At 39.3% G+C, this 24,618-nt stretch overlaps 2 protein-coding genes across 4 annotated transcripts in view; one reads left to right on the top strand and one right to left on the bottom strand.

Annotated features, from left to right (window-relative positions):
* PPAT (phosphoribosyl pyrophosphate amidotransferase) overlaps positions 1 to 24,618 on the bottom strand; it is a 47,099-nt gene that overhangs the window by 14,874 nt on the left and 7,607 nt on the right. The window lies entirely within an intron of this gene.
* Positions 1,054 to 23,151, top strand: LOC139795999 (zinc finger and SCAN domain-containing protein 20-like). Of its 3 annotated transcripts, XM_071743482.1 has the most exons (9): positions 1,054 to 1,516; positions 6,390 to 6,476; positions 10,494 to 10,931; positions 11,925 to 12,014; positions 15,778 to 15,864; positions 18,513 to 18,584; positions 19,274 to 19,675; positions 21,665 to 21,724; positions 22,724 to 23,151. In XM_071743482.1, the coding sequence occupies exons 1-9, from the start codon at positions 1,129 to 1,131 to the stop codon at positions 22,942 to 22,944; spliced, it is 1,845 nt and encodes a 614-aa protein (XP_071599583.1). In that variant the 5' UTR covers positions 1,054 to 1,128; the 3' UTR covers positions 22,945 to 23,151. The 3 variants fall into 3 exon arrangements, with proteins under 3 accessions (XP_071599583.1, XP_071599585.1, XP_071599586.1); XM_071743484.1 differs by lacking the exon at positions 6,390 to 6,476; XM_071743485.1 differs by lacking the exon at positions 11,925 to 12,014.

The raw sequence follows: 24,618 nt of genomic DNA, 5'->3' as shown, positions 1-24,618 counted from the left end.
TAGAAGTTTTCTCCAGTTCTTAAAATCCGTTTATTGGTCACTAGTCACAGTGGAATGTAAAGCAAAATTTAAAAGAATATTTGCTTACAGAAAACAAATCAAAACAAACTTCACACACATCTGAGCGAATTCACCCTGTTATTGACACAAATCTTCACGAGAAAAATCAGAGATAAGGACACTGTTAAACATGTTTATTTTAATTAAGGAAGATATCCCATCTATAAACATGAACACTGGTGGTAAAACTTAAGGCTTTATAGACTGCATTCAGCAAGTTCTATTTCGAATGTTAATATGAAGAGGCAATTTCTGTTTAAATACTGACACAGCCCCTTTAAATATCAACAAAATCAATAGCGAGAAAGAGGGAAGCAAACATCCTGAAGAAAAGGCCCTTGACAAGTCATTGGATTATAACTATAACCTTCGTGTATCACTAATGAAAGAATAGGAAGCTCAATTTCATTCCTTCAAAGCTTATATCATTTTACCAATCTAGCTGGATTTTTAAGTATGCAAGTGTTTTACTACAACGTCACTAACAGCCAACGAATATATTAAGAGTTAAAAATGTGTCTGCGTGACCATCAGTTCAAAACCATTAGTACAGAGAAGGAAACGTAAAACAGGATGATCCTATCCACTTTACTCCTGTCTCAACTATCTCAAACTTCCAACTCATTTGGCAGGCTCAGCCCCACCGTTCCCAGCAATTGCCCCAGGGGCGACAGGAGCTGCCCCACCGCCCCTCAGCACACAGCCAGCAAGACCAGGAGGTGGGGGTATTTTTTGGGGGGTGCTGGGATTTTTAAGGAACAAGACAGTTTGCCTCTCTTTTTTTCCCTCTCTCCTTCACCAGAGCGCCCGTTCCGAAGCCCCTTCTCCCCCGAAGGGTTAAAGCATTCCCCCCCCCTCCCTGCCCCGCTCCCTCCCGTCTTTATCCGCCTGCCACTAACACCCAGCTTGCTTATTTGGCAGTTTCTCAAGTTACTCCCCTCAGGCAGCTTGAGCCAGTAAAACTAGATCCTTTCATCTCGGCGGAGCTTACTGACAACCAGCCGTCTGGTTTCCTAGGAAACCAAATCTTGGCCAGAAATAGTGAATCATTTCCAGGTCACTTTCAACATGGAGAGTGGAGCAGGGAAGCATTGGACTGAGGAGGAGGTTAAAGCCTTGTTAAGCGTCTGGTCAGAAAAAAATATCAGAAAGCAACTCCATGGCACCCTGAGGAATAAAGGAATATTTATCTACATTGCTAAAAGGTTGCAGGAGCTAGGAGTTTGCAGGGATTGGAAACAGTGCCGTGCAAAGTATAAAAATCTGAAGTATGAATACAGAACGGTTAAATATGCCCACAACTCTGGGGATGTCACTAAATCCATGAAGTTTTTCCATGATCTGGATGCCATATTGCGATATGAACCCGTCACACAATTAGCAGGAGAAGAAAACGGCAGGTGTTCTGAGACTGAGACGCAGCTGAACACAAGCCCCACAACAGACAGCACGCAAGGTAAAAAACTGTTTTTGCTTCTATTTTCCTCTCTTTGCTTAAAAACCAAAGGGGACAAAACCGAAGCCTGAGTTTGCTGGAGCCGAAGCGGAGGCTGCGCAGCCCCAACAGCTGTTAGAACTGACTTGATGCACTCCTCGCACAGGGGAATAAAATGTTAGCACCCACCAGTGTCGAAGTCTGTAAATACAGTGTAATTCTAGCAAAATTATGCCAAGGGCTTGTAGGGCAGCCTCGGTGAGTACTCCCTGGTGTCGAGGCTCCTGTGCTGGGTCAAAACGTTAAATTAAGAGAAGCTCTTTTCCTTCCTTTTGACGTTCGTTTGCAGTACTTTGGAAGCAGGTTTTGTAGAGCTGCGATTCAGATGTAAACTTAAGGAAAGACGGAAGTAGGTTGGGATTGCCATGATTTAAAAAATAATGTAATTTGTGATACAAGTGAAATTCAGGATTTATATTCTTATTTCTCTGTAGCTGAAAATGTAGGTTTGATGACTAATGGTAAATTTAATTATTTTGTAAGCAACTTATGCATTTGAGAAAAAGAGATGTTTAATAACTTCTCATTAAATTCTGTAATATGGTGAGAAAGGTAAAAATCATCTTTATGAGACCATTTTAAGGCAAAACAAATGTGTACAACTGCTTTTACACTGAAAGGGTTTTTACCAAATTATTTGCATCTCTTGTTTTATTCAGCCCTCTCCACATTGGCATTTAAGCTGTGCTTATCATTTCATTAGGGTCAATCTGCTATTTGACATTACCCGAATCTCCTTGTCACATCCTAAATGTCACTGAAGCATAAGCCCCAATAATAGTTATAAGTACCAAAATAAGATGGCTAAAAAGAGAAATGCTAAGCTTAGCCATTTGTTCCCACAGTAGGTGGCAATTTCCCATCATTAAGGTTGTGAATCTTTTTTTAAGAAAACAAAAACTCCACATTAGTATCAGGGGACATTGCCAAAGGCACAGAAAGGAGCTGGACATCTAGCTTACCCTTCTTCTCTTCCTTCAACATCTCCCTCTACAATGCAGTTTTACTGGTCTGAGGAAAAGGAATTACTCTTTTTCTTGACATTGTTTACCTTAATGAAAAGCTTGACCTTAATTTGTCAGCACTAGCAGAAAGCTTCTATTACTCACTTGAAATTAAAATAGCAATTTTATAATGTTTTAACATGTGCTCTCTGTACTGTGCAATTGCAATGCATTTTTATTTATAAACTTGCAGAGCTGAGGGCCAAATCTTTGGCTAATATGAGCTATTACACTTCGGAGTATTGCATGCAACTAAGACGGTGTCCTTCATCTGAGGATCTGCCCTTAGATTACCCTCTGGTTTTTTATTTAATTTGTATTATTAATCGCAATTTTCATCCACTTTAGATGTCTGGCAAGTTTAAATCAGAAAAGATTATTTTCAGTTGTGGATCCCAAACTATAATTAAAAAAAAAATTACTCCAGGGCGAGATACGCATTTTGAGACGTTAGGAAAGTCTGATTTTAAAGGTGATATAATTAAATATATCTCTTAAACGCACACGCATTTCGTTAACTCCTTTAAGAAGTTTGATGGATAAACAAATTAAATGCAACTAACTGTAATAATGCAACACTAATGGTAAGAATTTAAATGCAAAGATTCCCACATCAACCATCATTCAGCCACAAAGACAAGAAGCCAAGATAGAAATGTGTCCTGCAGCTATGCAGAATTCATGCATCCATAACAAGGGTAAGAGAGAACAGCTGTGGGAACATCAACTTTTTTCCTTTAACAAGTCATGCCAGGGAGGACCGCCGGTACCAGAGGCCCAGTCCTTTTCCTCCTGCAACTGGAGCTGCAGTGTCTGCTCAGTGGCTGCCCAGATAAGTGCTTTGAAGGGCACTTGTAAGGCTAAGATGGCATCTGTGGCTCTGCAGCCGATGCTCACAAGTTCTTTTGTGCGGGCAGATCAGAGGGTATCAGGGTCGTTCCCACAAAAGGAAAGGCAATGTCCCCCAGCAGCAAACCTGGGAGGAAGGGGCTGCCTTGGTATCATTTGGATAGATCTAGAGGAACCGAGGAGGTTTAGGCTTGTGAGTCGGGTAGCAAGAACAAAATGCTATCAGCAAACTGAACCTTGTGCCAAATAATACTGTTCACCATACACATCTCATCTGAAGCACTTATTAGCTACCCTGATTTGGTTTGCTTCACAAGCATGACAAGGGACAAGGCAAGTTCCCAAAGAAATGGCTGTATTTTCACCATTCTGCTTAGCCTCAGTCTAAATATTCATACCTATCCTTAATGTAAAGCTACAAAGCATGTATCATAGAATCAGAATGGCTTGGGTTGGAAGGGACCTTAAAGTTCATACAGCTCCAACCCCCCTGCATGGGTAGAGGTGCTTCCCACCAGACCAGGTTGCTCACAGCCCCATCCAACTTGGCCTTGAACGCTTCCAGGGATGAGGCATCCACAACTTCCCTGGGCAGCCTGTTCCTGTCTCACCAGCCTCACAGCAAAGAATTTCTTCCTAATGTCTCTTCCAGTTTAAAGCCATTACCCCTTGACCTTTTGCTACACCCCCTTGTTAAAAGTCCCTTCCCTTCCCTGTTTCATTTGCCAGATTATCTCAAATACTGGGAGGCTGCTGGGCAGGGGGAGGAAGGAAAACAAGATTACTTTTATGGGACTGACTTTATTTATGCAGTGTTTCACTGTTTTTTTTTTTTCTTCATATCTGGGAAAACTAAATTTATTTTTAAAATGTAATTGAAGAAATTAATAAAAAAATCACAATCAAATCTAAGAGAGGTGTCCCAAGACAAACTTGACAGCGACATAGAACACCAATTCCCAGCTTGTTTGTGGAAAAATGACACTTTCTTGCCAAAAACATGTAAAAAAGTGCAAAGCAGAGATGTTCTTGTTGTCCTCCTAAAATACGTGTTTTTCAGAGGCAAACACAGAGTTTTAGATTAAAAAATAACTAAAGAAGATAAAAGCCAACAGGCTGACTTCTCTTAAAATTTAGTCTGTGTATTATCCCAGTAAACAACAACCAAGAAAATCCATGTAGAGTGATGGTGCACTATAAAAAATTATATATTTCATTAGAGTTCATATGTATGACCTCTCTATTTTGCTAAACCTTTTTGATTGTTTCAAGCTAAGTCAAGTATTAATAAATCAAGTAAATTATTTACTTGCACTCTTTATTCATATTTCTCTGTGTTTAAATATTAATGTACTGGTTACTATTCTTGACCTTCACCCTACCACAGCAAATGCAGAAAAATTATCAAGTCTGAGTAGGAAAGCATCAGGAATGCATAAAGATGCATAAAGCAGTGCATAAAATAATAATAAAAAATATAATAAGCACAAAACTAAACTACTGGAAAGGCAAGAAGACCTGGCAGAAATGCCAACTTGAAAAAGCCACTCATACATAGGGTTTTTTTTTCATGTCTGGATTTTAACACTAAACATGCTATTAACAGGTATTTTATATACTTTTTTTTTTTTTTTAATGAGTGTGCAATACTCTTATTAACATTTTTGTGCTTATCAGATGCTTCCTCACCGTCCCCCCCATCAAATATTCGAACATCTTTTCGTGGTGACTGTTCTTATTTATTTAAAATAACGAAGCTGTTTTTACTACACCAATGCAAAGAAACCTGCTCTTCCCAGTCCCCCAGGCACCCTCAGCAGCCTTCCAGCCCAGCATCTCTCCGCTCCCCCTCTCCCCCCCCGCATCCCATCCGCAGGCAGGGCGGGGGCCTGGGCACACCTGAGCCCGGGAGCTCCGGGAGCGCGGCCGCAGCTCCTGGCAGGGAATGCCGGCGGCCAGCTGGGAGCAGCCAGGGATCAGGCCGCCGCACCAATGAGTCATTCTGAGCCCTTGCTGAAAGGCAGGAGGATTTAGGATGTTTTCAGTTTCACCCACGTCAGGGATACCGGGATGCATCCCGGCCGCGCCCGTCACTGTTGCAGGCGAGGGGCGGCCCCGGCACCTCTGGATGGGCAGCTCAGCTCCCACCTGCCCGCCCGGCCGGGATGGACCTGACAGCAAGCAGCTCATTCCCCGCACAGTGAACCAGCATTTCAAACCTTCTGTCTAGCTTGGTACCTCGAATACCCCGTCATACCATGGAACAACTTAAAAAGTCTGTCCTCTGTGAAAATAAAGCTCATTCAGAACCTTAGGTCTGCTGCTTCCCAGACTCGCATGGCAATTGCTAAAATCCTGCTTTTTAAACAAATGTAGGAATGCTACAGGGTGAAAAGCCAGAAGGAACCTGTCAGCTACAAGTAGGTCTGTTCTCTGGTCACAATACTTTTCCTCTTCTCCTATGTCATTTATGAATTATATCGATATCCAGTACTCTCTGCAGAACATTCATGTTTTCTTCATAATCTTCTTTTAATATTTTTGGATTTTAAAGTTATTTTTGTATGATTTTTTACATAAATGGATTTGTAGTTATCTGAATCCATATACAAAGTCCATTTTTATTTGTATGTCTCTTAATTTTCATTATCTGCTTTAAAACTATACTTTAATGTGTTATTTACCCCAAATACTGAGTCAAAAAATCATACTGGTTCCTAGAATCAAGTTTGTTTCTACAAGGATTTTGAAATATATTTCAAATAGGCTTCATACGGAAGATATAAAATAATTTGATTTACCTTCTATAGCTCATACCCCTTTATGAGGACAGGCCAAATGAATTATAAATTTAATATAAATGAAGTGTGGAAATTACAAAGTTAATAATCTTCTCATTGTGTATGGACATCTTCACTTAAACTAGTTTAAGCTCATTTAGTCCATACTTATTTTTCATCAAAAACCTCTTTCCTTCCCAGGTGAAATATCAGTTTCTTTAGAAGATGATGAGGATGCTTCAGGAGATCCACTTCTTTTTATGTCCCATGTCAGATCAGTTCAACTAGGTATAGTATGATGGCTCAGAGATCAAAAACTAAAAAATATCATGACTGTCAGAACACTTTCTGATAGCTTGAATATGCCATCATTCTGTTTCTGCTCAACACACCTTTAAAATGGCCACATGCTTGCCACAAATCCTTCCCAGATTTATCACTCAACAGTCTCATGCATCACTAGATACTGACCACTGTTATGTGGTGTAACACCTGCATGGTCACCATTGTTCACATTCAAAACACACCCCATGCTATGGCTTAATCATATTAACCACATTAATTCTGTTAAATGCTAGTCTGTGGTACTCATGTCAACTTGCAGATTTTTTTTCTTACTCATGTAATTTCTGCTTAAAGCAGCAAGAGTGAATGGTCTGAGCCAGGGGAGATTTGCAGAGGTGAGACCTGTCCCACTGAGCAATCCAGATTTCCAATGGTTTTCCAAACAACTGTATCCTCTCTCCAAGTAAGGGGTAGTCAGCAATGCTGCAGTTCAACCAACCATACATCACCTCATCTGGAAACCTTCCTCTTACAGTAGTTTTGCTCCAGAAAGTCATTACAGAGCAAAGGCACAAACCTCTCAAGCCACAAAGAGGAAGAAGATCCTAGGTGCAAGCCCCTTCAATGGGTGCTAAAGGGAATGGAGAAACCTGAACACATTCATGACAGAATTAGGCAGCCAATAAGATGATTCCTTGCCTCAGCACTGTCCTGAATTTCCTATGCTTTTTCTGATGCTCTTTCCATTTTTTGGTATTACGAATGTGTACATCCCAGTACAGCTACATCCACTTTCACTATAGAATCTCCAAGATGCTGTATTCAGGGAAAAAACAAGGCCCCAGTTAAGCCCACATCCTTAATGTTAAGATATTATTCCCCTCTTGCCTACCATAACAAAAATATAAGGAAGATGCAAGAATCTCACATTAAATTATATCCACAGATATATGAACAAGACCTTTCTTGCAGCAGGTATCTGAATCAAATTTTACAGGAATATGATCATGTTACTCAGTGCTCTTGTCAAGCAAATTCTTTTGGCCTGCTAAAAAAATCTTCAAATTTGAGAAAGCAGCTTTCTAAAAAGTCAACAAAATAAACTCAATTGCATGGGCTCTTAATTATGTACTGACACTAAAATGTCTTTCCAAGTGTCTCTCTTAGTGTTTAGATTTCAGGCACTGTCTTGGACACCACTGAAAGAAAAAATGCTGAGCCCTTTTTATCTAACTTGTGTCATATTTTGGTTTCATTTCAGCAAATTTCTCATTTTGAGGAAGCTTCGAAAAAAATTAAATCCGGTACAAACATATCTCTTAGATTATAAAATAACATATATCCTGTCTCAACAATTTTTTTAACAAATAGTGCTGAAAGCAGCTTCATGGAGAAAGATCCATGGGAGTCCTAGTGGACAGTAAATTCTCCCTGGGTCAGCAATGTGCCCTTGTGGCCAAGAGGGCCAGTGGTATCCTTGGGTGCCTCAGGAAGAGTGTGTCCAGCAGATGTAGGGAGGTTCTTCTTCCCCTCTACTCTTACCTGGTGAGACCACACCTGGAATACTGTATCCAGTTTTGGGCTCCCCAGTTCAAGAGAGACAGGGATCTACTGGAGAGTCCAACAGAGAGGTATGAGAATGATGAAAGTGCTTGAACATCTTCCTGTGGAGAAAGACTGAGAGAACTGGGGCTGTTTAGCCTTGAGAAAAGAAAGCTGAGAGGAGATCTTATTAATGTCTATGAATATCTGAGGGGTGTGTGTCAAAAGGATGAGGCCAATCTCTTTCAAGTGGGGCCCAGTAATAGGAAAAGGAATAATGGGTTTAAATTAGAACATAGGAAGTTCCACCTCAAAATGAGGAGAAACCTCTCCACTGTGAGGATGCACTGGAACAGGCTGCTCAGAGATGTTGTGGAGTCTCCTCTGGAGACTTCCAAAGCCTCCCTGGGTGTGTCCTGTGTGGCCTGCCCTAGGTGATCCTGCTTTGGCAGAAGGTTGGACTAGATCATCTCCAGAGGTCCCTTCCAACCCCTAGTATTCTATTGTTCTGTGATTCTATGATTCAAATAAATTTGAGTCATAAGAAAAATTTTCACAGTGCCCATAACAGCTTGATTTGAATGTGGTGCTTGTGGGCAAGATATTTTGAATCTGATGTTTTTTAACAAGAATAAAGAACAAAAAAAAAAAAGCTAGTTTTCCACTCTGCATACATCAGAATGAATAAGCAATGCACCAAGTCACTAGAACTCATTTGAACTAATATCCACAACTAAAAAGTGAGTTCAGTTGCAAAATAACCTCCTATTGAGAAATACTGGTCTGCACAAGAACTAAAGAAACCTTTTCTCTCCCAGACTGCTCATACTCTGTGGCTTTGGCTGGGAAGTGCAGGGAGCACCTTCCGCATTCTTGCTCTTCCCCTGTTCTTTTTCTGGTTTCTGTGACACTCTCTGGTAGTGAAGAATGAACCACTCTGGAAATACAGATAGCTGGAATATTCCTGAAAACACTGAACAGAGACTACATTGAAACTATCCAGTGCTGGCAGCTGCCAACTGTGGAAATCCCTACAGTTAAATTCACCTGTAAACAAGCATTTTCTTTCACTCTCTCTGGAAGAAATGAAGAAAACATAAATGATGTTTTCCCATAATTCCCGAAAATTACCCTCCTCAACAACATTATCAATGAGCTTGCTGCTCTAGAAGTCTGATTAACACAGGATTAATGGGGAAAAAATTGGTATATTAGTACAGTTCTTTCACAACTAGAATGAAATGTGGAGACCAGCAAAGAATGCTTCTATCTAGGACAAGTTTGTCCCCAGACACATTATTATACACCAGTATGCTCCACTGAAGCTGTAAGTACAAGAAAAGGTCATATATTTTTGCCATCACACAAAGCTCAGTGACTATAAAGTATTCCAACCCCTGTAACCTGCCCTGCCCTTTTAGAATAAGACACTTGCAAAGGCATTTATCACTTTAGTATGATTGCAAAAAGCTGTCAGGTACTGTGCACTTCAGTGTCTGTTCTTTCTGATGTAGCACTGGAATTATGGTGCTTTTTCTTAAAAAAAACAGTTATTTTTCCAAGCATTTAGAAAATTCATGAGAAACCATTTTCCAAAGTAATTTGATCATCAAAATTAAGTCTTAGAGCAAATTCATAATTAGAAACAAAGAAACATAAAAAACTGCAAGGTATCATATTTCAGTGTTTTAAGTAATTGCATGGCACCCTTTACTCTCAAGATTAAAAGATGAAGAATCGAGGAAGTAAAAAAATGTATTAGTTCTGCACATTAAGATAAATCAAACTTTAATTTTTACTAAAAAAATGCAAACAATTTAAATATTTTGATTGACCTAAGAAAGAGGGAAGTTCTGTACTATGAGAACTGGGTTCATTATCACACAAATATTCTTTTGTGACTTAAGGTAAAAGTCTCTGTTCCTCAGCTCCCTACAAAAAGAAGCTTTGTTAGGAGTTTAGGACCAGATTTTTCACGTCCCTACCCAGTATAAAGCTCTCCATGTGTATAAAACCAAAAGTATGACGTGAATGGAAAAAATTAAATCTTGATCCTCGTGTCAGTGCCTCCTGGCCCAGTAATCTATTACTGTGCTGATACAGAACTTCGTATTTTCCAAACAGCTCCTCCTAATGACTGACCAACAAAATAGTTCACTCTCATAAGTCTGATAAGTAAAAGTTCAGTATATTAGGGAACAGAAAAAAGAAATGTTCCTTTCAGACTAGTGATATATACATGAGCTATATTAATACCAACTTTCAAGAGAAGGCAAAAATTCTGTCAAAGCTATCAAAATTGCTGATAAATTAATAAACAATAGCTTGACTTTAATGTCACCTCTGCTCCATCTTTCCCTGGGGAGACAAGCCATGATGACACCACATATTTCATTCTCATTCTCTGTACTCTCCTCACCCCTGGCACCCAATGCAGGTAACGTGTATCTGTGTCTCTTCCCTACCCACACGATGCAGGTAACCCAGCGTCAGCAATAGAGGCTTCCAAAACACCGGCTTTTATTCCAACAGTAGCAAATGAAGGTGGAAAACACTGGACTGTTAATGAAGTCAGAGCTTTGATACGCATATGGTCAGACAAAAATATCCAGCAACAACTGGAGGGGACAGTGAGAAATAAAAGAATATTTGAGCAGGTCGCTGCTAGACTTCAAAAGTTTGGAATTGACAGGGACTGGAAGCAGTGCAGGACAAAATATAAAAATCTGAAACATGAATACAAGAGTATAAAAAGTGCCCAAGACTCAGGGAGTACAAGTAAAAGTATGAAATTTTTTAATGAACTGGATGCAATTCTGGGTCACAGCACCATGGAACAAGCAAGTAAATCAGATAATGATGAAAGTGAGAGGCCTCCAGAATGGACAGAAGCAAAGTCAGAAAAGGACACCATAGGTAAGTACTTCATACCTCTATATAATTTAAAATGTTTAGTTTTCCAGCACTATAGGGACATTAATAGAAAAAAAAAAAAAAAAAAAAAAAAAAGAAAAAAGGCAACTATCTAGATTTGCTTTATTTTTTCAATCTTTCAGATTGTTTCTTTCTTTTTAATAGAACTGAAAAACATCGGAAAAAAAAAAAAAAGATGACATAGGATAAGATAAAGTGATAAAAGAGATTATTCAAGTCAAAATCATGACACAGGAGTGACTATTTCCAGCTGAGCTAAAAAAACTCCAAAAACCAAAAAAAAGGATGAGATGGTCAGACTTTGTTACTGGAAAAGTGAATACACTGAATAAAAGAAGTCTGCAATTTTAGACGTTTGTTAAGAAATTAACATTTAAACTGTCTTTCCTTATGGTCTCTAGTGGCCCTATTTTACTGGCCTTTACAGCAAGACTACAAAACAGTTGTTTTGAAAAGAGCAAAAAGAATAGCACTGAGAATGGTGGCACAGCTTGCTTTTATTTTTATGTGGTTATTCACAAATGATTTGGTAATGGGTGGATTATTGCAGAATTAGAGAGTGGACTGATGAACCTACACTACCCAAGAGTGAAAACATTTGTTCTTGATATGTACAACCAGAAATAGGTTTAATGTTTAAGAACAGAATTTAACATAGAACTCTTTGTTACATAGTAAGAATCCTACAAGAGGGGGTGATATCAGAGTGACCAAATATAAGACCAGAAGTTAGTCAAGTGATCAAAGAAGTAAAGAAAAACATAACAGTCTCTGGATGAAAACTATGAGAGCATTTGGGGGAAATGTTCACTCTTCAGTTATGGTTTCTAAGCTCTTTGCTAATGCACCTACTACTGCCTGCTGGCATAAGGAGCATCCTAGGTCAGACAGATCTTTTTTTATTTGACACAGCACAGCTGTTCTTATGTAGTATACAAATGCAGTGTCCTAATTAACATAGCATTATTTATGCAGAAATGCCTGGAGACACAGGTGAAGAGGACTCTGTTAGTAATATGTCAGAAGACCTACGGGTTGCAGATATAAAGAAAGTTGCTGACTCAGGTAAACTGTGAAGTGTGCTATTTTATATAAATCTCTAAATTCAGTAAGTTAAGGTAGACTTCTAAAATAAGCCCACACTGTAATGATGGTCTGAAAATCCAGAGGCCTGAAAAAAAAATTAAGTAAAAAATTGTCATAGTTATAATCATACTTTCCATAAATAGATGCACACGTGCACATTTACAGCGTTCTGCTAAACTTGTTAAAAACAGTCTAGTAGGTAAAGTTTTGAGAACTCATTTTTAATATTTTTAACATTCCTTTTTAGGATAAGTGTTAGGTGTTAGACATCTATAATTTACCTTGGTTACCATTTCCCTTGTGAAATATATGTATTTTAACATATATGTTTCTGGGTGACTGTATTTGCAATCTGATTATGTGGGGGAAGATATTTCAGAAATGTCTGTGGGTCAGCCTATCCACTCGAAAGTTTACTGTTCAAACTCCTTTGAGGAAAAAAAAAAAGGCTAAAGCAATGTACCCCATCACAAATAGATGCAGTTTCAGTTTCCAAAATGATTTCTCTCATTCTCAAATGAATAATACAGACTCAAATCATTTTATCACAGGTGGCAAAAAAGCAACTAGGCTTTAATATTAGTTTTAATGGTAATATAGTTATTATGTAAGGCAGAGAGATTATGTACGCTCTTTACACTACATTATCATGGAGACCCTTTATTCTTTAATTGTGGTGCATGCCTTAAGTGCTCTGTGTTCAGAACTTGACTTGCTCATAAGTAGTGGAAAAGGCAGTCAGGCATAACATATTACATTGGTTCTTTGATATCAGTGGATATTTGACAACCAATAGCCTCTAGGATATGACTTCTTAAGGACTACTCCATATTCAACAGAACTTTTGTTGAAAACTGTTTCTCTGTAAGCATGTAATTATAATTAATATATATATACTCATGTGCATTTGAAAGAAAGACATATAAAAATAATTTTACATAAATAAAAATGTAGACATTCTGTTTACCTTGTATCAGGTTATCTCACTAATCTCCACTAATATGGAGTTAATGTATTCTGCAGTCAGAGTAATAGACATGTTTGCCTAGCTAAACTCCAGCTAGCCTGGGCAGACATCTGCTTTCTGGCACCTGCAGCTTTGTAAATGCACAGAGGTGCACAAGCTCCCTCAGAAGTGAGGCTGCTTCTCACCATCTTTCAAGTAGATCTGAGCTATTCACCACAGTTGCATCATCACCATTGCCCATCTTCATAACCTCTCCAGTCAGGTTTGCCATGCTCCAGTACATTGAAAGACAAATGCACCGGTTTCAGGAAAATACCCAGCTACTTGATGGTTCATGGTATTGTTTTTCTCCTCTACCAGCATGTATTTGCTCAAATGCTCACCAGAGAAGGAAAAGATATAGACATCAATAAATCCTTACACATTCTTCTAGAGACTGGTAAAAGTTTACTGAAATTTCTGTGGCAGCCCTGCCCTGAAGCAGCTTTCCAAGCAGAATGGCCAGCAGAGGGTGCAAGGGCATCACCAAACCCACTGCATCATGGAAATCACAAAACCCATCATGTTTTTAGCAAACTCAGCCTTGTAAAGGCTAGGGTCACTAAAGTTTTCTCTTCTCTGGTATAGGATACCTATATTAAATCAAGATGGAAATAAGCCCTTATTTAGTAATTTTGAATGACGCTTTCTATTTAATGGAATAACTTTTAAGGACAGTGCATTCCAGAAATCTTTTCAGAAAAGCAAACTAATTCAGTTTGCACAGTCAGTAGTCAGTCAGTTTAAATTCCATGTATATATAGATTCCACACGTGTCAGACTTTTCACTGCAATCACAAAATGTAGGTGTTTGATGAAATCTAAAGCGCCATGGCTAACAACAGTGGAGATAAAAAGTAGATTCTAAGGAACTTCAGTAGCCTGATGTTCTGAAGTATCTCCAGCAAGTATTTTGTTTCAAACAAATTACTTTTCTTGTCAACATTTTTCTTAGGTTTTTTTGGTGCCCTGCACACTTCAGTATATGTCCCTCTTATGACAAATGTGGAGTAAGTAATGAAATTGCCAAGATACGTTCCTAAGTAAAGGACTATCTAAAATTTGGTTCTTTAAAGTAAAAATCTTAGATCGATACATAGTCAGGCACTTATTGTTGGCTTCTTTTGAACACCTACTGCTGCATGCTTGGAATTTAAAATGTACAGACTGGTGTGAAGTAGCATTTCATGGAAGTGTCTGAGTTCTTGATTCCTCACTGGCTTAGCCCAAGACACACTCAGACTGCAGAGACAAACTCTTAAGTGTGCATCCAGATCTGTATCAAGTCTCACAGGTCTGCATGACAGAGACTGCAGCAACCTTGCAAGCTGCTGGAGAGTAAACACAGGCCACATGCTGTAAGATTTTCCTTAGCTTTGACATTCCCCACTCCCCCTTTTATAGTATACAAGACACACATGATAGCAAGGATTAGGAGACAAGTTACTAATCTTGCCTCATGAGCCAGAAAACAGGATTAATAGCGATAGTGACAAACTGCCCAAAGAGAACAGAGCTTGTATCAGATTGAGTGGGCAAAAGGAAAGACTTGCACAGCATTGCTCTGGTGGCCTTGGGAGCAGTGCAACACAGAGATTAAGCACATTTTCTGGCAACCATCTATAGCTTCACTAAACAATGCAGATGGAGCCACTGCATTTTATCCATGCCAGAAACTGTTGACGGTTTGTTCTGTCTGGCTCAGTCTTGCTCTCCTCGTGCCCTCCCTCCAAAAACTCTGAACAGTGGTTTAGGAATACAGCCAGGTTCCCTACCCACATTCTTGGCTCATCAAGAAAAAAAAAAAAAAGGCACATGATGCTGGTCACACTGTAAAGAACATCTGATGTAAACAAGGCCTTATTGATTTGGGGGGTAATTTTTAATAAAATGGCTCTAGATTATGCTTTATTGCTTAATGTTAGAGGCAATATTCTTGAATGGACTGAGAACAGGCTGGGAGCCAGAAACTGCTGTCATCGATCCACAGTGTGGCCTTCACCATTTAAACTCTGTCCAGCAGTGTCCTCACCTGGAAAGGATCGGAACAACGACCACTTGCATCATCCGTCTGTCCATCCCTCCGTCTGTCCCAGGGCAGAGGGGTGGAGTTCTCCCTTAAACACCGGAGGGCCAATGGCAGAGGAGCCGAGATTGCCTCCCCGTGGAGGGGACCCAGGGACACCTCTGTCACCCTGCCCAGAGCTCAGCTGTGTGATGCAAAGCCCCTGGCAAGTTGCAGCAGGGGGGATGCTCTGAGGACAGGCCCTGAGGAGTCATGTGCAGCCTTGCAGATCAACCCAAGCACAGCACCCTGATGCAATGTCAGGGAAAGGACCCTTGCACCTTTTGGGGCTAATTCAGTTCCTCTGGGTGACTTTCTGTAATTTCAGTAAGGATTGAATCATCCATTATGAAATCTGCATAGAGGCTCACCAATTACTACATGTCATACAATCACTATCAGCAAAACATTCTACAGTTGTGATCCAGGTTTAAATAACTTAGGAGACTGCATATTTAATCTGTAAGCTTACTAATGCAGCTGTTCTTTATAAATAAGTGTATAGACTGCTCTTAAGCCCACTGCTGCTGAGAAACTGCAGCTTTAATGTATTAAGAGATGAAATTTCTTAAAAACAGTTATCATTAATGGGGTTCTGAAGTTAGTGATCCTCAAAACTTAAATGAAGACCTGGTTAATTAATAAGAACTCTGTAAATTTTATTTTCACAGAAATCATTGAAGATGAGGGGGACTTTGCCAACTCCACCCCAGCAGCTCTGGAAGCTACACAAATAAAGAAGGAGACAATTGACATAGGTGGGTCAAAACTGTGTCTAGATGGGTATAACAGCACATTCTACTTTACTACAGTGTGCAGATTTCGTATGTTATTCCTGAACATTATTCTTGTTCTACTTCTAGGTTATGATAAAATGTATTTCTTGTTTTGATTTCATAGGGCAAAAATGCATAGACACTAATTTCTCTGTCCCCCAATTAACAACAATATCTTATTTTCCCAGACAATGTATGAACTATTATGCCAGATATAAGACTGCATTTGACTGAGACACAAATACTGTTGCTTTTCATACACAATTGCTAGGGAAGATGAACTGCAGAACTAAACAGCTGTCTCAGAAACACTGAACATTTTATGCCTTGTCTCTGCTGCTTCATGACAGTGCATTTAATTTCAGACTATTTACTATCAAACAATTGCCATAATTCTGAATTATTTTACAAGTAAAGATGAAATCCTACATTCAACGACAAGTATTCAGAAAAAGATTTGTTTTAATAAAACCATTAACATGTAACATTAGAATACAGCAGGGATATTAATCTTCTGGAACAAATGAGCATGGAAACCATGGAAGATCATGAAAAAAGGCATCAAAGGAAATGACAATGATGTTGAATCTACTGACCTGACATCCTGGATCAAAATGTACTTTATGGTACTTCTGTTTACACCCAGAAGTTAATGAAAAGACTAAAAAAATCTATTATTATAGTTCCGTGAACAATTCTTTGTCCCTTTACACTACCAGTTTCCACCATTTCTATTGTGTACATCAGTATTTCTGTAATCCAGACAAGAGCTTCCTGCTAAGCAACTATGTCATCTGGAGTTTGGGTGTTGAGACACCCTATCTTGAACAGCTTTTACAACTTTGCATAGGCTGATCTTCATTATGAAAGACACCTGAAAGGAGTATGACACTGAGGACAACATCAGAGCAATGCCATCACAGCAATGACACACAGAAACACAGGTTGCATTGTGGATACAGTAAAGCTGTGTCCCTGAAAGTTCAGAGAAATAGTAAGGTCAGACTTATGCAAAGAGAAGAGATCATTCACATTGACTAAAATAAAATGTCATGCAAGTCAACTGACTGCCTTATACACACGAATTCCCTGTTCCTGTCACATAATATCCAACTCAGGAGAATAATCACGCAAGTCAGCAGTAAACCAGTGCTACCATCAAAGGCAGAAAAATATTAGAGACCCAGCATGGCTGAGAGAATAAGCATCTAAATTAAAGTCATAGTTTTGTTTGGGTTTTGGTTGGTTGGTTGGTTTTTGTAATAGTTTAAAAAAAAAAAAAAATCACTCAAGAGCTCAGGAGTAAACCTACTGCTCCATTTTGGCCCAAGATTGTATTTCTAATAGCTGCAAGTTTTAAAGCCAGATGCAAGAATTTTCAAAGAGCTAAGTAATAGTTATGATCTGATTCTAAGATTTCCATAGGTATATAGTTTATTCATACATGTGGCTTATTAAAGCAAGTATTTGCCAAATCACTTAAGAGGAAGCAAGTTATAAAGTAAATATGAATTCCGTGTAATCCACATGGAATGGATTCAGATAGTGCTATCCCTACATTAAAAAGTGCAACTTAATCTGAGACTAAAGATTTCCACAAAAGCATCAATGAATTGTTTGGTTTCCAGTTTTTCTTCTACTTACATTATCTCTGCCACAAAAGCTCTGTAACAGAGACCAGCCCTTCACACATGAGTAAATAAACATGGCTATCTCCTAAGGGAAAACAAAAGTATGCAGTCTCCTGCACAAAACCTTCCCTTCCTCCTGCAGTCAGGGAAAGGCACATCTCAAAGCCCAGCTTTGAAAAAAATCTATTTTAGTAAAATGGATTCTGAACCACTTTTGGTGGTTAAAAGGAGTCCTGAATAAAGGAAAACAAACAGGACTAATGAGCAAAGATCTCTTTTCAGTTTCTTTAAGCTGTACCAGGGAAACACAAAAAGAGCTGAGAAAAGCCCCATCTGCATGCAGGTCTGCCAACAGCTGCCTGTGATTTCTGCTCCTCCTCATCACATCCCAATCATGTGCACAGCTTCCAAACTCCAGAAGAGGACAGTGGTCTTCCAGGGCCCAAGTCCCTGCCCATTTGATGACAGCAGAGGGGGAGCCTGCATGAGGCTGTGTCAGGAAAAGCTGCAGCCCAAGCCCTGTCAGGTGTGAGTGGGGCTGCAGATGTGTGTGTGTCTTTACCCAAAGCAGCAAAGCCTCACTGAGCCTGCTCTGCCCACTCTGCTGATGAAAGAAAGGGGAAGGCAAACCTCTGCTCATCACTGTGTACAAACATGTTGTGCAAATCAACGTACGTGTCAGATACAAACCAGATACACCTGCCTGTTTAATCAAGTCTTTTAATGGCATTGCATCTACACATAACCTTTTGGGGAATGTGGGGGCAGAAAGAGATGGGCTTAACAAGAAACGCCAATAAATAATTTAATTTAGGGAGGAATGTGTCTTGTTATAAGACACATTATAACAAGAGGACTTGTTATAACTAATGGGTTAGACTAATGGGTTATGACATTTTAAATTCAAGATAGGCGTTACCTGCAGAGGATGACACTAATATTAGTAATTTGTTTGTCTAAGTCCAAATGTATTTTATTTAAAACTGTGTGTTTCTATAGATGATGATTCTGTAAGCACTACCTCAGAAGATCGGTCTTGTACACCAGTAGGAAAACGAATGGTTGGAACAGGTGAGTATTCATTTCCATGCATTTATTCTGAAACAAAATTGTATTGTAGCTGCAGTACCAAAGCTGGAGCAATCAGATCTCTACTGTAAACACAGCTCAACTTTTCTGTTTTTCACTCCAGTATAGCTTTATCACTAAACTTAAAAATTAGTTTCGTAGCTCTATTTCCTGTTGTGAGCAAAACTTGCAGTAATACTGTGGTTCAACTAGGAATTCTGTAATTATCTGATGAGCAGCATCTACCTACTTCTGAGTATGTACGTAAGATTTTTTTCTTCTATCAAATCCCCAGTACCAGTTTCACTTGTATACTTTGCCTCTCCTTTCTAATTTGAAAGTATGCTGGAAAGTCATTTTTTTACCAATGCTGACATTTTGTTGCTTTAAAGGTCGATTGCTTTTCTGCATATGGCACTTGGATACATCTGTCTTTGACAACAACTGCAACAAACTTACACTGGCAAAATGTGAAATTTCAGATTCCTTGAAGAAACAAGAGAATTAACTTGCTACATATTTTTCATACTTTAAAAATAAATGTAATCATGCATTGTAAAGTTAAAAGATTTTCATAAGGAGATATTATTATAAACATTAACTGATCCTTGTTACCAAATCATTAGCTACAATTACATGTTATTGTATGTATTTTCAGCAATACTCTATTGCTGTTTTATTTATATTTTCAGACAATCACATGCCCTTGGAAGAAGCACAAAATCACTTTAAAGTTATTACAGTTAATGATACTGGAGCAGGAAAACACTGGAGTGATAATGAAGTCAGAGCTCTGATAAACATATGGTCAGATGAAAAGATACAACAAATGCTTGAAGGAGCCACAAGAAATAAAGAAATATTTGAGGAAATTGCCAGAAGGTTAATGAAACGTGGTATAGACAGAGACTGGAAACAGTGTCGCACGAAGTACAAGAACCTAAAGTATGAATACCGGGCACTGCAGAAGGAAAATGAGCACCTTGGCAATCCCAGGAGAAAAATGAGATTTTATGATGAAGTTGACTGCATCTTAAGAAGACAGCCTCTGGGTCCCTCAAGCTGGGGATGTGAAAGTTCAAGTCTCCTATCAGGTACTAAACATTTCAGTACTGAGACAAAGCACTTAAAATGAAACGTAAAAGTTGGTTTTTGACCCATGCTGGAGGGGTAAAATGGGTGGCTGGAATGGGAGGGAAAATAACTGAAGAACCTGTATTTGCACGGTCATATAGGCAATACCCAGCAAACCGGCACAATCTTTGAAGGAGTTTCAAAGTGAGAACATTAACAAAAAGTGAAAGCACCTGAAGTTGGTGCTGAGACCAACTGTATGAAATTCAGTAAGGCCAAGTGTCGGGTCCAGCATTTTGGTCACAACAACCCCAGGCAATGCTACAGCCTTGGAGAAAAGTGGCTGGAAAGCTGCCTGACAGAAAAGGACCTGGGTGTATTGATTGGCAGTGGGCTGAATATGAGCCAGCAATGAGCCCAGGTGGCCAAGAAGGCCAATGGCATTCTGGCTTGTATCAGAAACTGTGTGACCAGCAGGATTGGGACAGTGATCCTGCCCCTGTACTCAGCACTGGTGAGGCCACACCTCGAGTACTGTGTTCAGTATTGGGCACCTCAGTACAAAAAAGACATTGAGGTGTTGGAGCAAGGGCAACAAAGCTGGTGAAGGATTTGGAGTGACTCCCCTATGAGGAGTGACTGAGGGTGTTGGGGATGCTTAGTCTGGGGAAACAGAGGCTGAGACCTTATCACTCTTTACAAATACCTGAAAGCAGGTTGTATTGAGAGTGGGGCTGGGCTGGTCTCTTCTCACTGGTGACAGATGACAGGACAAGGAGAAATGGCCTTAAGTTGTATCAGGAGAGATTTAGTTTGGATATCAGGAGAAACTTTGTCACAGAAAGGGTTTTTAAGCACTGGAACAGGCTCCCCAGGGAGGTAGTTGAGTCTCCATCCCTGAATGTATTTAAAAATTATCTGGATGTGGTGCTTAGGCACATGGTTTTATGGTAGGTCACCAGAAATAGGGTAACAGGGCTAGGACAAGGTTGGACTTGATGATCTTGAAGGTCTTTTCCATCTTGAGCAATTCTGTGGTTCCACGTGTTCAATGTTATTTGATGAATCTTAGTGCTTTTGGAAGCTTAAGTGAGATAGAGTGAAATGGTGCTAGAAAATGTGGCAGGTTTTAGAGGTGCTCTAGCAAGCATGGAGACGTCTTATGGATAGAGAGCTCTGCTTTAAGGGTTCTCCTGTCTGGCCAACTGCTCCAGCTCTCAAGAGCACCTGCCCCTCCAGACAGATCAGGTGTTCTTGTAGAAACACCTTCACCGCCACAGCTTAGAGCTCAGTGAGTTATAGTAAACCAGAACTAATTAATTCTGATTTTTCTCAAGATGTCATATAGTAATTTGCAATATCATAAAAGGTTAAGCTTTTGAACCATTTCTGCAGTAGAGGGCAGACAGCTTAGCCAGAAACCACTGGAGCCATCCTTATACCAGCTGTCCTCAGTCATGAATCAGAGCTCTAAGGGAGTGTCCAAGGGAACCATATGGTGGTGCCATTAGCTGGACTGACAGTGACACAGCCATATGTTGACACCACTGCTTCTCACCTGCCTCATTCTTGTACTTGATCACATTCTTAAGACAGATATTTTATTCCAAATCCAGAAACTGAAGATAGTACTGCTCATTTCTGCTCTCCATTAATGGAATTTGTCAACACCAAGAACATCCGAGGCAACCTGACTGGTTTACATGTTAGCATGCTGGAAAAGCACCATGTAATCTGTGCTGTGAATGTTGACACGAGACAGTAAGACACAATAACCTTTCAGAAGAAAAACTTTAGTTATTAATTTGTTTGAAGCATCCGACAAATGTCTCCCCCCTGATTTTGTGTGCCAAGGCAGCACCAAACTTTTTGGAAGATTTGCATTGTTCCAAAATGCTTGTCTGAGTGCATTTGCTCTTGTAGTGTAAAGCTTTTTGGTGTGTGACTGACTGCTTTAAAAACCTCTGCAAAATACTTAAGTCACTTTGCTTTTTTCTTCTAAATTTCAGTGGGAGATGTTGCAGCAAACACAGGATCCCTGAGTATCAAGAGAAAAACATGGAATGATGGTAAGAGCCCCTGACTTTTTAAAGTACCTATACACTGCTGTTGAATTGGATGCCAGATTCTAGCTTCCAGTACCCCAAACAGCTTAAAAAAACCCTAGAACTTAAAACCAAGCTTCAAGCCAGCACTCTTCTCTTCAACAACCTTCAAAAGAAGAGTGCTGGTAAAATGTGAGCCTAATGAAAGCTGCAGTTTCTTTATTTCAGTCCTCATCCCTCGTATAAATGTGGTAAATATCAGGAAATAGTTATTTGACTGGTAAGAATCAAGTGCAAGGAAAAGATAAAAATAATCTAAAAAGAAGTTGTATAAGTTACCTGTGATGCTTAGAGGAAAATGGGGACAGTATGACAGTCATGGTTGTGGTTTCCTCATGCTATTGCTCCAGTAAATGAGAGAAATTACATGTTTAGACATATATTGTCCAGCAGGTAATATTTAATGTCTAACATGTTGTACAAAAAAAAAAAAGGTTAAGGCAGGTATTTCCAAGTTAATTTATGGTATAGAATCACTAAGAAAGAAAAATGACAGTATGGATAGACTTAAGCAGCATACACTGTGGTATAGGAAAAGTCAGGAGCTTATTTTTCTTCCTGGCAGAATTGTCAGGCCCCAGGTAATCAAAAAGTCAAACAATGAGGGATGACAAACTTAGTTTTAGGTGAATTACCCCTATTTTTAACACTAAAATGCGGTCTTGTCTACTGACAGATGAAAACAGATCCAAACAGCACAACATTTCTGAATTCAAGCTGCTGAGCTCACAAGCTACACTAAAAGGACTAACCCAATGTGATTTAAATAGACTCTCTTGCAGAAGGTAGTAGCTAGGCAGAGCTGAAGTTCAAGTGAGTGATTTTTACAAGGTCTGATTCATTTCTACCCTTACACAACACCAGGCAACAGCTGCCAAAAGGACAGCATTAGGAAAATGTAGCACGTGCTGCACTTGGGTGTCAGCAGTTCATTGACTTGTGCACTCTTGATTTTGTTTGCAGAGGTGTCACCTGTTCCACTTAAGAAGAGTGCTTCTGAAAATACCATACTCCATTTCCAAAAACTATTAACAGAGAGAGTGCACACAGTAACAGAAGGCAAAAAGTTACTGTTAGAAAAGCTTTGTAAGCAGGAAGAAATGCAAGACCTCAGCAGAGCACAGCTGTATGCTGATCCAGCAGCCATACAACAGGTTGGTTTAATGAACTTTCTACAAAAGTAGCATGCAATTAAATTCTCCCAGGTAGTAAAAATTAAATATACTTATTTCTGAGTGTAGGTTTCCCACATGAGTACATGCTTCCTCCCCTTTAATATATTCACCTTCAGTCATTTAAACAAAACCAAGGTATGGGTTCCCGTCATAATCCTTAACTATGAGCTTTTAGCAGTGACATCAGTTAGTCCAATAAAAGATATAGGTTCTGTCTACGTGCCTTGGCTCACCTGCATGCCACAATTAACAGGCTTAATTGAAAGAAAATAACACTTTGATCAAAGAAAACACGTACCGTTAAAATTTCATCTTATTTTCATCTCTACGGCTTTCCTAGCAAGTTAGTCCTCTGCAATTGACCAAACAGCTGAAGCCATAAGAGAACTTCTTTTTGGTTAGGCAAGGCTGGTGGGAAAAACACAACACTGAATTCCTTTACCAGCACTTATGCTCATCCTGGCCTCACCACCTGCCTGTGCTGGAGTGCAGGACCATCCCCATCTGCCTGCTCAAGGTATGGTGCTGTGCTGCAATGAACCAGAGAATTCAATGAGCCACAAAAAAAAGGGCCAGGCATAGGTTTCTGGTCCCAGTTTTGTACTGGACAAGGGGTCTGCCTTGTCTGGTAACCAAACGAAGGACAGAAACATAGGAACAGTGCAGGGAACAATGACATGCTAAGTGCCAAATACCATGCCATAACTCACTGTTATTTATCCTACTAGCCACTACTTTATTTTTTAATTGTGTAGGTACTCTACAGCCTATAACCCCTGCAAGACATGCATTTCCAGGGTTTTACTTGCAGTGTATTGCAGCAGAACAACTTATTTCTGGATCTCAGTCATGTTTGGGCATAAACCTATACAGCTCTGCCAAAGCTAGGCACACAAGGGCACAAATTAAGTCAAATAATCAAGTCCTTACTCTAGAAGCAGCAACAACAACACAGTTGTGTTTTTTCATATACAGAGGCCTACATTCACAAAATCATACACAATAATATTACTGGATATAACACACTACAGTTAATTTTTTCTTGCTGATTTTTTAATGAGGGACATTACAAAGGTAAATAATTTTCGGCAGGGTAGATTTTATTGCCATTTGACTGGCATTTTTAAACTAATTTTGAGAAGTCCAGAAGAGATCACTAGGAAATGAACAGTTTTTTTCAACATATTCATTTATACACTGACACAGACATATGGGTGTTCCAGTTTATGCTAATGCACCACTTTTCACATTTTACATTGGTTTCTCAGTATTAACCTTCTTTGGCTTGTAATACTAGTATCATCATTAGTTTAATTTTTTTTTCTTCTCTCTTTGCAATGAATTGGTTCAAAGATTCATCCCTGAATTTGCATCTTACTACTTTTATACAGAACTAGTGTATTTGGTAGGAAAATCTGTCCCTGCCACCTTGGGCAGGGATAAAAACTTGGCCAGATAAAAACTTGGCCATTCCTAGCAGTAGTAAAATCACAGGTTACTTCTTTCACTTGCAAACAAGAAAATGTGTGATCCAACCTTAATTCACTCTAGTACATTTAAACAGTTTAGTTCAATTAATTTTTTTAATAATAGCCGTACAGAAAATATTATGTATCACTTGCATGTTCTGCTCCACCTGCTCTGTTCTAGGAGTGCAAGGCTGAGGTTGCATAAAGCAGCTAA

This window comes from Heliangelus exortis, chromosome 4, assembly GCF_036169615.1.
Source record: "Heliangelus exortis chromosome 4, bHelExo1.hap1, whole genome shotgun sequence".
In the NCBI taxonomy this organism is placed as follows: Eukaryota; Metazoa; Chordata; class Aves; order Apodiformes; family Trochilidae; genus Heliangelus; species Heliangelus exortis.
Note: the sequence above shows the minus strand (reverse complement) of the source record. Positions and strands in the feature narration are given on the sequence as shown.

Excerpts from the sequence above, each read along its gene's own strand:
- LOC139795999 (XM_071743482.1), top strand. The coding sequence starts at position 1,129 with ATGGAGAGTGGAGCAGGGAAGCATTGGACTGAGGAGGAGGTTAAAGCC. Across the intron at positions 12,015-15,777 it reads AAAGAAAGTTGCTGACTCAG|AAATCATTGAAGATGAGGGG; the intron begins GTAAACTGTGAA and ends TTATTTTCACAG. Across the intron at positions 18,585-19,273 it reads AAAACGAATGGTTGGAACAG|ACAATCACATGCCCTTGGAA; the intron begins GTGAGTATTCAT and ends TTATATTTTCAG.